Source organism: Phaethon lepturus, unplaced genomic scaffold, assembly GCF_000687285.1.
Source record: "Phaethon lepturus isolate BGI_N335 unplaced genomic scaffold, ASM68728v1 scaffold15639, whole genome shotgun sequence".
Taxonomy (NCBI): domain Eukaryota; kingdom Metazoa; phylum Chordata; class Aves; order Phaethontiformes; family Phaethontidae; genus Phaethon; species Phaethon lepturus.
The window spans coordinates 1-17714 of NW_010565668.1; the positions used below are offsets into that span (position 1 = coordinate 1).

The 17714-nt window shown below is 38.2% G+C and overlaps 1 protein-coding gene across 1 annotated transcript; it reads right to left on the bottom strand.

Annotated features, from left to right (window-relative positions):
* Positions 1–2630: 2630 nt before the first annotated feature.
* USP38 (ubiquitin specific peptidase 38) lies at positions 2631–16743 on the bottom strand (the record flags this gene model as incomplete). Its single annotated transcript, XM_010295260.1, has 8 exons — positions 2631–3997; positions 5061–5167; positions 6016–6109; positions 6624–6817; positions 7870–8028; positions 10837–10938; positions 11192–11321; positions 16608–16743. Coding segments are annotated over 8 exons (2289 nt in total), but the record flags the coding sequence as incomplete, so codon positions are not given.
* Between the last annotated feature and the right edge of the window lie 971 nt (positions 16744–17714).

Genomic DNA, 17714 nt, shown 5'->3' on the forward strand with positions numbered 1-17714 from the left:
ACTCCTGGAATGCATTGAGAATAACTTCTTAGGCCAGGTAATAGACAGGTGATGCAATACTGGACCTGTTTGTCACCAACACAAGTGAGCTAACTGGTGACGTCAAGATTGGAGGCAGCCTGGGCTGGGCTGCAGTGATCACACACTGGTGGAGTTCGCAGACCTGAGGGATATGGGGCAGGTGAAGAGTAAAGTCAGGACCCTGAATTTTAGGAAAGCAAAATTCCATCTCTTCAAGGAGCTAGTTAGTAAGACCCCCTGGGAAACTGCCCTCAGGGAGAAGGGAGCATAACAGAGCTGGCAGATCTCTAAGGATGCTTTCCATAGAGTGCAAGAGGTCTCAATCCCCAGGTGTAAGAAATCAGGAAAGGAAGGCAAGAGGCTGGCATGGCTGGCTGGTCAAACTAAAGGGCGAGAAGGGAATGCACAGGCAGTGGAAGCAAGCAAGGAGAGGTATCCCAGGAAGAGGATATGGCTGAGGGATGGCATGCCATTCAGAGGGACCTGGACAAGCTCAAGGAATGGGCCCATGTGAACCTCATGAAGGTCAGAAAGGCCAAGTACAGGGTCCTGCACCTCATTCAGGGCAACCCACGGTATCAATACAGCCTAGGGGATAAAGGGATTAAGAGCAGCCCTACCAAGAAAGACTGGGGGGTACTGGTGGATGAAAAGCTGGACATGAGCCAGCAATGTGCACTCGTAGCCCAGAAAACCAACCATATCCTGGGCTGCATCACAAGAAGCATGGCCAGCAGGTCCAGGGAGGTGATTCTGCCCCTCTACTCCGCTCTGCTGAGACCCCACCTGCAGTGCATGTCCAGCTCTGGAGCCCTCAGCACAGGAAACACATGGACCTGTTGGAGCAAGTCCAGAGGAGGGCCACCAAAATCACAGTTACGGAACACTGCTGCTATGAGGACAGGCTGAGAGAGTGGGAGTTGTTCAGCCTGTAGAAGAGAAGGCTCCGGGGAGATCTGATAGTGGCCTTCCAGTATTTAAGAGGGCTTATAAGAAAGATGGGGACAGACTTTTTATCAGGGCCTGTAGCGATAGGACAAAGAGTAACAGTTTCAAACTAAAAGAGGGTAGATTCAGGATAGATATAAGCCAGAAATTTTTCACAATGAGGGTGGTAAAACCCTGGCACAGTTTGCCCAGAGAGGTGGTAGATGCCCTGTTGGGATCACCCTGCATGGCTCGACCTTAAGGAGAAGGAGCTGTGGCACTGAGAAGCTGGTAAACAGCTGGATATCTGCACGGCTCGGCCTTGAGGAGAAGGAGCTGTGGTAAACAACTAAGAAGAAGCGAGGAAAACAGGAACACCTGCAAGCAGCAATCCTGACTGTGTGAGGGGCGCGTGGACAGCGCGTGATATTTTGTATATAGCCAATTGCAATAGTGTGTGTAACAAGTTGTAACCAATCATGAGTGTGTGCGCAGTGACTAAGCGAAAATTATGATATATATTGGAGTCAGACAAGACAATAAACGGCTTCGGAATATAACTCTCAGAGTTGTGAAGTCCATCCTTCTCCCGCAATGCCCCATCCCTGGAAACATTCCAGGTCAAGTCAAATGAGGCTCTGAGCAACCTGATCTATTTGAAGATGTCCTTCCTCATTGCCAAGGGGCTGGTCTAGAGGACCTTTTAAGCTCTCTTCCAACCCAAACTATTCTATGATCTGAGATCGCTGCTAAAGAAGCCATGTTTTGTGGTACCCTATACAGTCAAGAGGAGAGGTGGCATATAAATGAAGATGGTTAGGACAGAAACGCATTAACCACACAGTCTGAAAACAGCAGCAGAGTTGCAATTTAAACTCTCAGTTCTCGTTTATGTTTGCAAAATACCTGCAGCTATTATAACATTTTCCACAGCAAGGCGTAGCTGTTCTTTTCTAATTTGAATTTACCTAGTTTTTCCAATTTGAGCAGGTCTAGAAGTCTTACAGGAACAGCTTAAACCAAAGAGCACACAGTAAAACACAGTTACTGTTACAACATCCAAACACAGAAGCAATGCTCAAAGCAAACCATATTGAAATGTGGAGGACAGTGGGTTTTTGTAAGAGCAATCGAAGAGGCAATTACAGCTAGGTGAAGTTCTCATAGCCCAAGGAATGTGTGGCTGGCAGTGCGGGTCCCACAGAAGGAAGCAAAATAGGCAGCAAAGGGAAAGCGGCATCTAGTCACTAGCATCTGGTCTTCATTTTAGTGGCTCTAGCATTTGGGTAAGCACAAGTTGTATAAATAATACTTCACTCCAAATGAAAATGCGCTAGCAGGAACACTGCAAAGAAGTTCTTAAGTATACTTTAGCTACTCTTGTAATTTATGAAAGGCCATGAAAATTAGAATTGTTTGAAAAGCCTCTCCTGCGTAGAATTACAAGTGGTTAAACAACCTGTGCAAGCATCTCTGCTAAAAATTTAAACTGAAATGAGTTTAAGCCATTTTCCTTGATGCTTCCCATCTAATGGTGGCAACACTACTATGAAACCTGTCTAGCAACATCAAGATGGAACTGAGATTAGCAATTTACAAGGTTAATATACCAGAATATTTTAAAGCTAATTTTTTCTTTCTTTTAGACAGCCTCTTGGAAGTTTTGAGACCACTCTTCATACACAGTTTCCAACTTACCTGCAAGTACAGTTTGTTATCTTTCGTAATTGCATCCATGAGGTCTTTCTGTAGGGGAGGGTCTCCATTTACCCAGAGTCCATTTGCTGAATTGGTGTTGAAGCCACAGGTGCTATTTTGTTTTTTGTAAAACAGAACATAAGCAGTGTCCTTTGGAAACCTACTGGTAATTTTCTGGACTGACTGAAATGAGGTAAATGTCACTCTGCTGTCATTGAACAAAAACCACTCTCTTGGCATCTCAGTGTCCAGCTCATTTTCTACAACAGTACAAGGACTCTCCTCTGCCAACAACTTATCCTGAGGAGAAACTAAAGAAAGAGCTGTAGACTGGTGGCAAAGTCCTGAGGGCCCTGACCCAGTAACATTTCTAGCATATGAATAATAATGTCCACTTTCAGAGGATACACCAGAATGCACCACCACAGAGCTTAACATGTAGGGCACCAATTGTGGGCATGTCACTTCATCAGCACCTGAAGGCTTGAGTTTTTTAGCAAGATTTTCTCCAATATCAGAAATCTCAACACCAACAGACCAACCTCCCGAAACTACAGCTAGAGGGGATGTTGCTCTTTTGACTGGCAATTCCAAAACAAGTGGCAGAGATACATTGTCCAAGATTTTGCGCCTTATATGACACTTTGGATCATATGAAAATCTCAAAAGAGTGAGAATGAGGTATTCAGGTTCCTCGATGATTTGCATAGTTTTCTCAGCATTCTGTAGAGAGGCACACTTTTCACAATAATACTTATTGTCTCCACTGAGGATCTCAGGTGCCAGAAAATAATTCAGTAAGTCTGTAACTGACAGGGTGGTTTTACCTGCTAGCCTCTGAGACATATCCCCATTATCTTGAACTTTGTTGAGTTCAGGATTTGTGGTATTCTCAGAGTTTGGCTCAGTAGAAAAATCTTTTATGGTTCCTTCATTCATTATTGTGTCACATCCACCATTTACTTCCAAAGTACCGAGAGGTGTTTCTCCAGCAGGGCTAGTTGCTAAAGTACTAGTTTGCACCACGTCGTCATCTTTCTCTTCAGAACGTTCCACACATTTTGGGCCAACATTCTCAAAGGAAGTTGGAGGACAGAAAGCCAGAGAGAGATCTGTGAAAGCTTCTTCCTTTTGAGACATACTTTTGCAGTTCAAACAGCATATAGTAGTCTTCAATTTTCCTCCAAACATCTTCTCTATCAGAGTTCTTTCTTCATTTCCCATACGAGGTGTTTCAGCAAATACTTGTGCTTTATGGACAGCTTCTTGAATCTGTGAGTCTTCGTTCATTATACTTTCAGAAGTCTTTGCCGAAGACAACGCTTTCAAGGTTCTCTCTTCTTCATGCAGCCTGAAGACAAAAAAAAAAAACAACCAAGTAGCTGTGCTATTTTCCAAACAAATATTGCTGCATCATTTCAGACTTTTTCCCCCAGTTATGCTAAAAAATACAGATGGTTGAGTCACAAGAAGTGTCTTACATTAAAAGAGCTATTTGTTATTTTTTATATAAGCAAGCTGAACCATACAGGTCAGTACTATCCAAAACAGAGTATAAGAGAAGCACAAATGCATTTAATGTGGGTATCATTATATGTAATAGAACACTATGGATATACTGAGAGAACTGGCAAGTATTAAAAAAACCTAACAAACAACATTTTTATTATTTACCATTACATTATCAGTTCCCCATCTGTCTGGTTCTGTAAGTCAGATTTTGTAAGAGAACAAGTAGCTATTTACCTAGTGCCAGACTATTTCCAAAGAAAAGAAAAGGTCAGGATTTTGTAGCCAAGAATGTTAAGAAACTACATCAAGAAAAACTAAACCAAAAATGAAAAAGGGGGGGAGGGGCAGGGATTAAAAATAAAAACCACTATTTCACTATTGAGATAAACTTCTCCACAAAAGGAATGTGTCATAAAGCAATATTGCTTAAGCCACATCTCAGCAACCTAAAATTAAAGAGGGCTGCTAATACATTTAGGTATTTTTGTTTTGTATGTGCCACAGTTAATTTGCTTGCTTATTAAGCTGGTTATAAATGCATGTACATCCCTTCAGAACTTATCTGACCTGTATGAAATAAAGAGGTTTCATCAACCACATTAATTTTACAACAGGACTGTCACTAACATAACACCCAAGTTTAGATTTGTAAAAATGGAACATAACTACCACTATAACCTGCTTTAAATGATATGGATACAAGATGGTATCCAGACTTCACCACAGATTAAACCCATGAAGTGTTTCATAGACCATACAGAAAATCAGAGACAGCCAGGAATGAGGCCCAAAATTCCTGATCCCCATTCGTGCAGTGGAACTGTTACATGACTGCTCCTAAGAATTCAATATTATGTGGTAAAACTGTAGATTCATTCCCATTAATGGCACAAAAACTGTACCTGTCTAGCAGAAATCTGAGATATTCTGAGCAATCCTGCTGGGATCGAGGGGTGAACCATGGTGGTCTGGAAGCCTCAAAGAAAATTCTAGGAGCATATGCCTCCCTCTGTTTGCATAAGAGAGGGACAGACAAGGTTACATAAGAACTACTTAAAAAATTGGGGTTGTGTTTTTTTTTATTGACCACTGAACTTTGGACTACATTATTTTAGAGGAACTGTATGAAACACATGGCAGACAAACATTTAACACACTTAATCATAGGAAAAGAACACCATTAATTTTGTAGTAATCACCTCTAGTACAAAGGTAAAAGTAGTAGACCCTGCAGGCAAGTATTAAATGTGTAGTGAGTGTAAACCAGATGTTATGAGAAATAGCAGTTACTTTTCTTGCTGGCAAGTTTAAAAAAAAAAAATGTTTTCTTTCCTCAGAATACCAGTATTGCATAAGCACCAATTTATTTTTAAGGCAACCCAGCCTCATCCCCTTCACAAGTTTATTGTTAGTAATCAAAGAGAACAAAAGTGTCTTATGTCTTTCTAGCACTAGCAAAATATTCTGAACGTTTAATAAAGTTCACTTCAGAATTTTTAATAAAGTTTAGCGTAAAAATCTCTGCAGAAAGTCACAGTTTATCCTAGAAAGCTACACAAATTCAGCTTGTATATCAAGTTAGGATTTATTTGGACTTTTTCTTTTTGGCTTCTCAAAGAAAACCTTTTACTGCTCATTTGTAAAAACACCACAATGCCAAGATGTTACACTTATGAAATACAGATTTCTCTAAGTCCATCCACACCATGTGAACATTTGCAGGCAGACTCATCCCCCTACAAATCCATCACTTTTATTTTTAATATACTCAAGAGGACTCCCACAGCATCATGTTTGTTCCACTGTTTTGGTATATTGATCTAGGCTTAAAAAACAGCAGATGAAAAACTGACATACCTGGGTATGGGCCAAAAACGCAAAAAGATGCTGTAATTTTCTCATTAGTGAATTACAACCATTTAGATTCAGAGATAAAACATGTCTTCTGAAACTGAAAAAAAAAAACCCAGACATTAGTTTCCTTTCTGGATTTCTAACAACAATGCTGTTATCATTCCAGCTCAGATAACTACTTCCATTTGCAAGAAAGCAACATGTAACACTTCCCTTCAATACCTGGATTCTGCTCTAGATACAAAATTACTATACAGTAGGAACTAACACTGCAAAAAAACTATTTCTTTAAACATTGAAATGACTATGAATGGACAGCCAGATTTTTTTTTTTTAATAGCTTCCAGATTATAACAAAAGCATCACAACAAACTTTTAAAATACTGAAAGTAGTAAGGACAGTGAGGAAAAAGGATCAGGATTTTAGTGGCTAAAATTGCAGTTTCACAGAGCTGGACTTTAACGAAGCGATCAGTAACTGAGTGCAAAGAAACCCACTCAGCTCAAGCAAGCTGAGAGACCCCAGGACATGTTAATATTCTGTGAAAAGCAAGAATGCAACAATTGCAATAGTTAACTTGCAATGAAGAGAGCTGTTAAAAAGGACTTACTCTGTAGCCATAAAAAGTGCCTGAATAACACTGTTCATGTAGCAAGTATTTCCTAGATTAATTAGACCTGTCTTCCCAGTTTCAGATTTTCCAGAAAGTCTAGATAAACAAGATGGCAGAGAACTGGATTGAGAAGTCCAGGCACTCTGACTGAGAATCAGCTTAATCTTCTCTTCAGTGGGTTTGGGCATATCCTACAAGAGAAACATTTAACACACTTAAGAGATTTTTGTATTTGTTTTTATAATAGGTCCTGTCATTCAGCAGTCTTATATCTTCACTTGCTCCCATACACTCCTTCAGGGTCTTGCTATCCCTGATAGCCTAGAAGATACAACCCCCCCAAAGCCCTCTTCTTCAAAGCTTTCTTTACTCAACTCTCAAATTGCAGGAATAAGGGTCTGGTCGTCACCTTTGACCTGCATATTCACAGAATCCTTTCTGCCACGAAAAACTACCTCCCAAATTTCAAGCTTTAACAGACTCCTAAAGCATCCTCTATACTGCTAGAAATATATTTGACAGAGCAGGAATAAAAATGTAAGAATGAAAGACTAAAGTCCAGAACACATGGAATTAAATTGATAGGGCTTTTTAAGTGTCAAGCATTTAACTGCAATACTACTGCTATAAAATCAGACAGTAATACCCCAGTGGTTTTTGTGTTATTTTTAATTTGGTTTGGAGTGTTGTTTTGGGATTTTTAAAATAAATATTTATATTTAAAAAACCCTGAATTTTGCTTTAAAACAGCACAGGCCAGCATCCAGCATACTTTACCCACAGAGGCATGCAATACTGACAACAGTATTAAGACGTAGTGCTTAATAATGGTGTTTCGGAGCTAGCCAAAGATTAACACCATGCCAAGTACTCTTCAGAACCTACTTCTCTTCAATACTACCAGTGCTCTGAAGTTATAGTTGAAGAGTTACAGTTTCCAGCTTGGGTTGAAATGAAATGCCTTCAAAAAAGTATATTAACAGTTACATGAGGCTTAAGAAATTAGATTGTGTTTTTAATGAAGGACCTCATTTCAGGCTTTCCTTAAAGCCTGCTGCAATAATATCATGGACATTCAGGACAATTTTTCTAGCATTTTTCAAACAGTTAAAACTGACATTTGGTCATGCGGTTAGCTCTTTTCTCCCAGAAGTTCTGAAGAACTTAGATCTATGGTATTACAGCTTTCATATTTGGGAAAACAAGACAAAAACATTCCACCACCTTTATATTCCTAACATACCTTAACAGCTTCCAGAAGGGGTTCATAGAGCTCTGGAAATCCTGAATAATGATACATCATACAGTGTATCAACTCAGTCAACTGCATCAAAAAGGCTGTACTGGAAGGTAAACCATCTCTTTTGAAGGAATGAACCAAACTAACCACATGTGGGACAATCTGAATAGGAAAACAAACAAAAAAGGGTGTTAATTGCATTTGTACTTTTTTTTTTGTTCTACAGACAACTGTTTTATACATGCCAAATGACAGAGGACCTTTTGATATTACGCAAGAAGTGGTTGAGAAACAATGACTTGAAAAACATGCATTATTCTTTACTCATGACAATTTTCAAGCAGCACAATTAATTATTCAATGCTCCCTTTAGCTCACATATCAAGTTTGGGAATTTTATGAACTTAGAAAATGCATGTTAACATTTTAAATGGTCAAGTGTCCAAAGTACCCCCCTTATTAAGGATATTAACAGCAAATATCTTGCTTTTGTGCCACCACTAACAGTGCAGTATCCTGCTCTAATTTCATGGGTATAGTTTTGAAAACAAACCTCAGTTTTCCTTAAACAGAATCTAACACTTTGGATCTGAAGCCAATGAATACATTCATGATATTTCAGTTCACAAGACAGAAACTATCTCACAGCTCCACCTAGTGAGGGATCTAAACTCAGTAAATTACGGTCTTGGTTTATTAAGAGCTAAAAAAAGCTTACCACAGATACGGTAATCTGAGGATTAGCTCATTCATTACCATTTTAAATTGCGTATAAATCAGAAATGTTCTCTCCATCTCCTTCCCCTTCTTTAGCACAGCTTTGTCTGTACTTTTAACTGCATGAGACTTTTTTTATATTAGTCTTAAAACATCAGGTAGAAAGTTATTTCAATGCAGTCCCAAAGAGTAGGGACTTCTCACTGCAAACCAGAATATTTTAGACACTTCTGGCAGTTTTCAAGTGATCAAAACGGATTACCTGTGAAAGAAGTGGATGGAATCATTCATCATTACAAGTTAGCTTACAAACTGTTTGGTAGTAAAGACATGAAATACAGAACAGAAATTACAAGACTATCAGAATTTTAGGAAACTATACCAATTACAAGAATTAATATACTTCAAAACACCAAAGTAAAAGTGGCCAGGTGCAAAATACTCATTTGCCACTTTTTCAAATATCAGTTGTTCTCTTAAGTATAAAGAATGTTTTTACATCTCAGAGAAACAAAGCCTACCCTTTTGGTAAGCAAGATATCCACTGCTTAAAAATGAAAACACCCAGATTAAGTGTTCAGTGTACTAGAGTCAACAGTGAAAGCTGCAGTGGAAAAATTTCCCACTTTCACTTTATAAATGTGGGTACATAGCAGTGAGAAAGTAACTATTGAGCTCCGCGAATGAGATTTGTATAAAGTAGATATGAGATACAATAATTTTACACAGACCAAGCACATGGGAATAGAAAAAGTACAGGTTCTCAGCTGTCTCAAATTAAGAGCCAAATGCTTGCTTACAGCATGCTGCATAATAGTGAAAGTTACACTTTGAATACATACAGAAGTATCACTTCTGGTGGGAGGTCGAATTAAAATTTTAGACATCAGTAGATTTTAGAAGTCCATAGTACACAGCATGACAAGTTCTACATCAAAAACACAAGGCAGAGGGTTTTTCTTCTATTAAAAAAGTCATTTATGCTAATGATGCTCAAGTGTAGGAAAGAGGAATGTTAACTCAGATAAATAGAAATTAATTTACTTTGCAATGTATCAAATATGCATTTAATAATTTTATATTCAGAGTATTTATTACAAAAAAGCAAGCAAGTAGTTGAAATGCAGGAAAACATTACAGGATACTAAATGACAGCGGTACCTCAAAAAACAATAGTGAAGAAGGTTGTTTAAAATGGAGGGAAAATGGTCACAAACTCCTGAAGACAGATATTTATGCAGTACTGCATGCAGCCTATGGCAGAAATCTTCCTTGTTAACATAAATGCCTACTTCCAGAATAAGTGTCCTCATATTTTACATTTTTCTCACTAATGTTTTGTCTCTCAGGAACAAAGAAAAGCAAGACAGCAAGACATATGAAATATTTATGTTTTGAGCATATTCAAGGCTACTTTGCTGTTTCATTTGTGACTCAAATTTCTATCCTAGGCCAAGATTAGGGCAGCAGAGGGAGGAGAAAGAAGCTTCAGACTTCTGTCATTAAAAAAAAAAAAAGTGTTAACAGGCATAAGGCAATTACTCTGACCCTAATCAAAGTATGTGTGATCCCTTCAGGCCTAAGAGCCTTGGGGACACCTTAGAGAAAGTGTGCCAAGTTGTTACTATGGTGAAGTCTGAAAGACCTGTATTTCACTTTAAATTTAAGCTAAACCCCGAGTATGAGAATAGGGAAGGCACTATACATCTTGCTGTACTAATATGAACCATCATCATCTGCATGAACTGCATTTTGAAGAGTGGCCATTAAAAATAGTATCCTTCAGTTTGCCCATCCGTACATTAAACACAGATAGGGTAGCTTTCTTAAAGTGAAGCACTTCTTGGTCTAATGCACCTATCCAAGGTGACTAGAGGTCATATATAGCAGATAATTGGTTATCTGTTTTCCCCAAATAGCTGTGCTTGAAAGTCTGCTTGCAGCCCAACTTTATCAGTAGACTTCACATTACATAAAATGGATTTCCAGAAGTATACTGTCAAAGACAGAATGCGGCGCCCAGATATTTCTATGTACATACCAGGAAGAACAAGGCTCGCTTTCAGTTACAGATTAAGTGGTTGAACCTGGAAGTTAGAAAGCCTAGTGGTCTGTGAACCACAGAAATCTGATTCTGGAACCTTGAAACAACGAGGAAATCCAAGCTCATCAATTCTGTTACTCTTTACGTCCACTTTAGAAATCACACGTGAATGACATTTCAAAGAATTTAAAACCATTTTAGTAACTTACCAAGTGAAAAGCTTCGGGAGAATGCTGAAAACTAAGTAACATGTGGGAAAGGACAGCAAGGGCACCAGGCCTCACTAGAGGAAACCAAAGTCGATTAAAGACCTAAAAAAATCCATATTTATTTCAGTAAATCTAGAAAGTGAAATTTCAGTGAAAATCTAAACAGAACTCCAAATCTACAACCATTTGAAACAGGCAGAATCGTTATATGCAACTGAAAGCTGCAGATACATTTACAGCATCTTTGCAGAATAATAAGATAATATGTGTTGCGATACAAAAGATGCTACACAATTGTATAGCTGTTAAATTCCTTACCCCCTCCTTCAATTTTGAATGTGCTTTTCCAACGTACCAATTCAATCTTAAGCAGAGTGACATCAATGAGGATGGTAAATTTCTGGACTGCAGCCAATCCTTTCAGCAGTGCAATCACCCATGTTTCCACATGCTGAGCCAGAGGCCAGGACAACCAGTCAATCATTCTGAAAGATTAATGAAAAATAAAAAAAAAATAAAACCACCAATATGCCAGGAAGTTTAATCTCAACAAAAAGATCCTGTACATTACCCAGATAGTTACACACTTACACAGAGATTCACAAGAAGCAATGCAAGAATGTTAGGCAAGTAGTAAAATAATTCTAATTATCTCATGTCATTTAACTCTTAATGTATTAATAGATCATTACTGATTACAAAGTAAATACACTCTGCCAAAATACATAAGCATGTAAAATTACTTGTTATTTAAGAATATGAACCCTGGTTTTATAAGCATTAAGCTAACATTTTTATTTTTTGGCAAAAACTTCCTACTGCAGGTGAAAAAGTGCCTGTACCTGGGAACCTTTTACCCCAAAGGAGACCAAAACTGACTATTTAACATTTCAATTTGAAAAGGAAGCCTCTTCAACTTAGAACTACATTCCTGGAAGCCAACTCAAACACTCTCAGTTAAAAAGATAAAATCTAGTAGTTTTAAATACATCACAGCAGGTATTATAAGGATCTTATAATAGCCATCAGCAGCATGGGGTCTACATGTGCCCCAAAAGAAAGAATTTTACTACAGCTAAGAAAAAGTGAAGGGACTTTATATGTGCCTAGAAAAGATAGTGAAATATCAGCAACAGAAAATAGGGGTATTCTATCCTTCTAAGGATAGTTCAAGTATCAGTGCAAATTGTCTGTTAAGGCAGACAAGCAGACTGTTCATAGTTTAAGCAATTCTAAGACACAATATCATATGGCAGTACCAGCTAATACATGAAATTCAGGCTTTCTTCTTCTTCTGAGATTTTACTTGGCAATATTTTGGATTTTCTTTAACTGTCTGCAAGATCCCCTTCTTCAAACTACATGAGGCACCACCGATTAAGTGGAACAAAAAATTTTTCACTACGAGCATGGTCAGACATTAAAACAAGTTATACAGCAAGACCAAGGCACATCCATCCTTGCAGAAAGCTCTCAACTCAATCGGACGAGGCCCTGAGCAACAATGTCTGACTTTGAAGCTGGCCCCGCTTTGAGCGGGATTGGACCTGATGACTTCCAAAGGCTCCACTCAATCTACATAACACTATGATTCTATTCTATAATTCAATGAAAAGAACAAGTTCAAAGTATATTTCTTTACTTCTTTTCTGAAAAAAGCTCCTTATAAAGATTATTTTAAGAGGCTAAATTCTAGCACAGAACCAAACAGGTTACAAATAACCAGTCTAATGAACAGCCACTATTAGTGATTATTGATCTGAAGCAAAACTATCAGCTCCTACGTTCTTCCTGGAGATTAAGAAAGCTCCAAACAGACCAAAATCAGTTTCGGTCCTCAGATTCCACACTAAAAAGAAAACCACGATCTTTAGCAACACCAAACATGCATTCTGGGCATGCTGTATTACCATAAACAACCTAAAATTTACACAGAGTTTATAATTTGGATCTGAAAAATGTATAGTACACACATTCTAAAATTTATCTATCTTAGAATTATGTACTATCTACATATAAAACATTCAAAGGCTTCTCTAAAATAAGGAATCATTAGGACTTCCTTTTTAACAGTCAAGCACAGATCTTACTGGGTTTATTCCATGTTACTATAAAAAACCCCTTGGGAAAAAACATGGCATCATCATAATCATTGCTCTGAATTTACACAAAGCTCTCATTTCCGCGAGATGTTAAATTCAAATATGTTTATTCTAAGCACCCTTTCGATATACTTTCTAAAACGGGGAATCAAAAACGTAGGCCAAAACTGCTTTCACCTGCAAAGAATTAACCTTAACCTAAAAACAGGCCCCAAACCTCATAGTCCTGTCATCCTCAAACCCAACCCACCCCCAATTAGTAGGCTTGACACTTTTCAGCAGTGGAACAAACAGCTGCACAGTTAATTTAAGCCTAATGAAGATATATTTGGGTTTCTTCATTAACTTTTTAGACAAGTAAAGAGTTTTCTGTAGAGCTCTACCTTAGAACCACTGTTCTAAACACCCGATTACCGTTTTTGTGCTATGTGCACTTTCAACCACACTGACTCACAAACTCTAAACGAAAAACAGTGCTTTTGGGTGGGAGCTGGGGCTCCTTGTGTTCCATCCCATTGCTCTGGTTATGTAATGGGCCGTCCTGTCATCTCTAGTCAGTATAATTAACTACTAAACTACTCAACATTGTTACTAATAGGGCAACAGCTAACAGTTCAGTATGATTAACCTTGTAAAGAGACACCTCATTCTCTGTATAAATGTTACAGACAGAAATTCCATCTTTAAAAATCTTTAAAAATTTGTTTCTGCTCTTAAAAACAGAGACAACACTCTCAAGAGCAGAAACAAAAGCCAGAAGAGGAAACAGAAGTAAACTTGCAGATGTGCTTGAGAATGTCCTAAAAAGCATCAAATCTGAGATCTGGTAGGTGAAGATTGGAAATTTTGGTTACTAAATCCTCTCTGCATTGCATTTACTTGGCTCCTGCTCCTGTTGCAATCAATGACAGCATTTTTAATACAAAGTAAAATATTCATATGGGACATGATGATCACAAATAAAGACACAGAGGACGTTCTTTGTTTGACCAGATTAAGAGAACCTTAAAGGCCTCAAGGGGACCTTCAGCCTAATACCACCCTAAAATGAGCAAGTCTGCTATCCATATGAGCCCAACAAGGACAGTACTCCCGATATCCCTGGAGAGAAAAAAGTCTCTCTGTGAAACCTCAGACAGTAACTTTTCACGAAAGTATCTTCTTAGCCACATCACACAAAGAATTTGGCAGCTCAGATGCAAATCCCTCAGATCAGAAAACACACCCAAAACAACAACAGAAGATCCTCAGACTACCAGGCACCCCCAAAAACATTTAACATCTTTTACAATATTTTACATTTTTACCAACAGGACAAAGGGCCTGGTCACATCTGGAGTTTTTATTCACAAAATTTTGTTTCTCTTAACAAAGATACTTGCATTAAAGTGCAAACAAACATTATACTTGTCAGAATACTGAGTACAGGCAGTCAACTTCCTCTGAGACATCTGAAGTAGACCCTTAAAGTAGTCATGTATCCCAGAAGAGATTCAACAGTCTTCTGCTTTTCCTCACTGATGCTTCAGGTAAGGTTTCATGAGACAGCTGAGCCAATTAAGAACAGCGTAGTGACACCAAAAAGCAAGCACCCTTTCTTATACAATCCTGTGCCTAATATAACCCCCCACTGAACAGATTCAATTTATTAGTCTTCTAATTACAGATTAGTAAATAATCTGTGTTCAAGTTTAGACAGACTCTGCTGTGTCATGAAAGTTATCCTTAGGAAGTGAGCAACAAGGCCTCTAATTTGCAGTTGCCAAAGCTCTGTTGACTCTCATCAGGAGACCTTGTTGTGCCTGGAGTTCTGCACCTCCTGGGAATGATGCAAGCCTGATGACAACATTGTCATTCAGTGCTCCAGACATTCCAGCTGTATTATCCACTTTACAATTACTCCTCTAAACCAGAGAGAGTAATTACTGCAAAGGGTTGCCAGAGGTAGAATAAGAAACTGGATAGAGTGTTGACATGAGAGTATCTACAAATAAAAATAACAAGGGGTACCTAGAAAGTTCCACAGAACAAAACTAGAGGCTCTTAAAATCAAGTATTACTTCAAAGAATGAACAAGGCAAGTAAGATCGCACTGACCTTTCAAAAACAAGAGGAAAAAACCCACCACATGGCTAAAACTAAGAAGAGCACTTATTTGATAATTACAGCTCCTATTATACCCAAAGATCAGCACTGCATTACTTCCCTATGCAGAGGCATACATAGAAGCCATTCTAAAGCTACAATTATACGAACACATTGTGTTGAAGCAGGTAATACAACATAAATGTTAAAATTACACTAACATGAAAATTAATCACTAGCACATTACTGGAAAGTTATTAGCATGCACAAATCCTTCTGAATTTCCCAGCTTTGAATGTTAGAGTGGGCACACAGCTTTTAAAATCTGTTCAGTACAGCAGATTCTTTTAAAGTCCCGAACAATATGTCTTACTCCAAATTACAATATTAATGCTGCTGCTTCTCATTAATTACATTTTCAAATGAAATATGGCTTCTCAATTTAATGTAAATACAAGGAGTGTTTTCAGTGTGAAAACAACTCAGTATTTCACCAAGATAAGTAAGTGCTACACTACATGAATGTGCAAGTACTACACTACACTCAATCGGATGTAGTTAAAAAAATACAGTACACGTTAAATTCTTTTAGTTGAAAAATTTCAAAAAATTTTTTTAAACAATACAAATTTCTAACAACCTCATGTTTGACTGCTTTACTCATTTTTCTACACTTCAGTGCTCAGTAACAGCTTCTTCCATAGGCTTTATAAAAAAAAACCCAAAACTTCAAGGTCTTCATCTTTCTTCCATTGTCATCTTTCTGCATCACTAGTATTCACGTATCTGAAGATACCAACCACGATTGCCATCTAAATCACAGTATGTTAACAGTGCTGCCAATCTTAATGTTCATTCCTGTTTAGGTTAGTGACAAGCAGCATAGTAGGCAATTGTTTTTACATCAGTCCCATTCTCGTATTATTTAAAAGAACATCCAGAAAAACTCTGGAGGCTTGAGTGAAGATGGAAATAGAAGCTGTTCTCTGCGAATCCTACTAAAAAGTCATAAAGATACCTAAGGAGAAAAAAACCTCAAAACTAAGCTGTAAAACTCATTTCTAACCAACTCTTCTCTTCAGAAGAGGAGAGGATGGGTAAGACAATCACATGAGAGAGCCACTCTGCTGCTTGAAAAAGCAGAAAGGTTGATCTTCTGAAAACAAGGCCTTGTTTCGCAGCTTGACTGCAAACTCCATGGAGTTTAACTCTATTTATGCCATCTCCCATAAGATGGGAGATCTAAACATAAGATGTCACCTAAAAGGAACACAGTTGGGTTCCTTTTAGTTTCTATTTAACCTTCTTTCTACATCCACCCAAGCAAAACATGAGAAAGAAGCCACATTAGCAATGAAGGCAGCATCCTTAAACTGAAACCATGCCAGTAATATCCATAGCATCATAAATATTACCTCAACATGATAAATAGCATAACTTAGAGTACCACTTGTAAAGGTTTTTTTTATGGATGGTTCTTGTTTGTTTGGGTTTTTTTAAATAGAACCTAAGTGACAAATAACTTCAAAAAAGGCAAGAATAAGAAAATGAGACTTTTCCCCCCTTCACAATGAAATACAGTACCTGCACAGAGCTTGAGTCATACTTGCATCTTTCACATTTGGATCTGTAGTAAGGCTCCTGATAAGTACTGTAATCATCTGTAATGGTATGTGCTGCACAAGACTTGCCAGTGCAACAGAAGGTTCGAATGAAGTGTCTGTAAGAGTTGAACATGACATAATGTAAGAAACTAAAAAGAAAAGTCCACAGAAAAAAAAGTATGCTTTATCTTCTATCCTACAACTTCACTATAGCTGTAAACTTTTGAGATAATGAGTCTATCCTATATCTAACATTCTATCATCACAAACCAAAACAAAGCTAAAAGGTTTCAATGGATTAAGAACAATGAATAGTGATGTATTACAGATTCCTTTTGTTCACCTAACATCCATGCAAGAAAGCGACAATTTACCAACTTCCTCCTTCACCCTCAACGGAACAGAGAAGTGTTTTGTTCTGGGGTTTGGGGTTTTTTTTCCTAAAAAGATGTACCATACAATTGTTTATGATACTTGATATTAAGCCTAGGGATCCAACCCAGCTGGTATTTCGCACATCCTATCTCAACAACTATCTGCTAACCATACCAGCCACGACAAAGTATGTTACAGGGTTAAGTTTCCCAGGTCCCTCAACAGCAAAAGCACTTTCCAATGTGAGTTAATACAGTACTTCATAGATTTCTGAGGTCAGAAAGGACCTATTTACAATCGCATCTGCATTACTCAGGCAGTGAATCCTTCTCATGACACCCAAGTTTTATATGTTCTTCATACACTCCCCGGTTCCATAGACTAAGCAGTTCCAAGACCTAGGGTATCCCTCTGAAGGGAGCAAGAAGAGTAGCTTTTGATGCCCAGTTTTAGTTTTTCCAAGGGGACACCCAAAACTCTGTTCCTGTGTATCATTTCAAGCATCGCAACAGGTGTTTTTCCAAAACCCATCCAGAGCAAGCGCTAAACAAATCACCGTTTCCCCTTCACTTGTTTGGCTGGTTTTTGGGTGGGTTTGGGTTTTTTTTCCGTGAAATAAAAAGAAAGGCTTTGCTCTCTTTGGCGGCCAGAAAGTTGCACTTTAGTATCTGGCCGAGGAAGCATAGGTTCCCAGGCGGTATCTGCAAAGCCA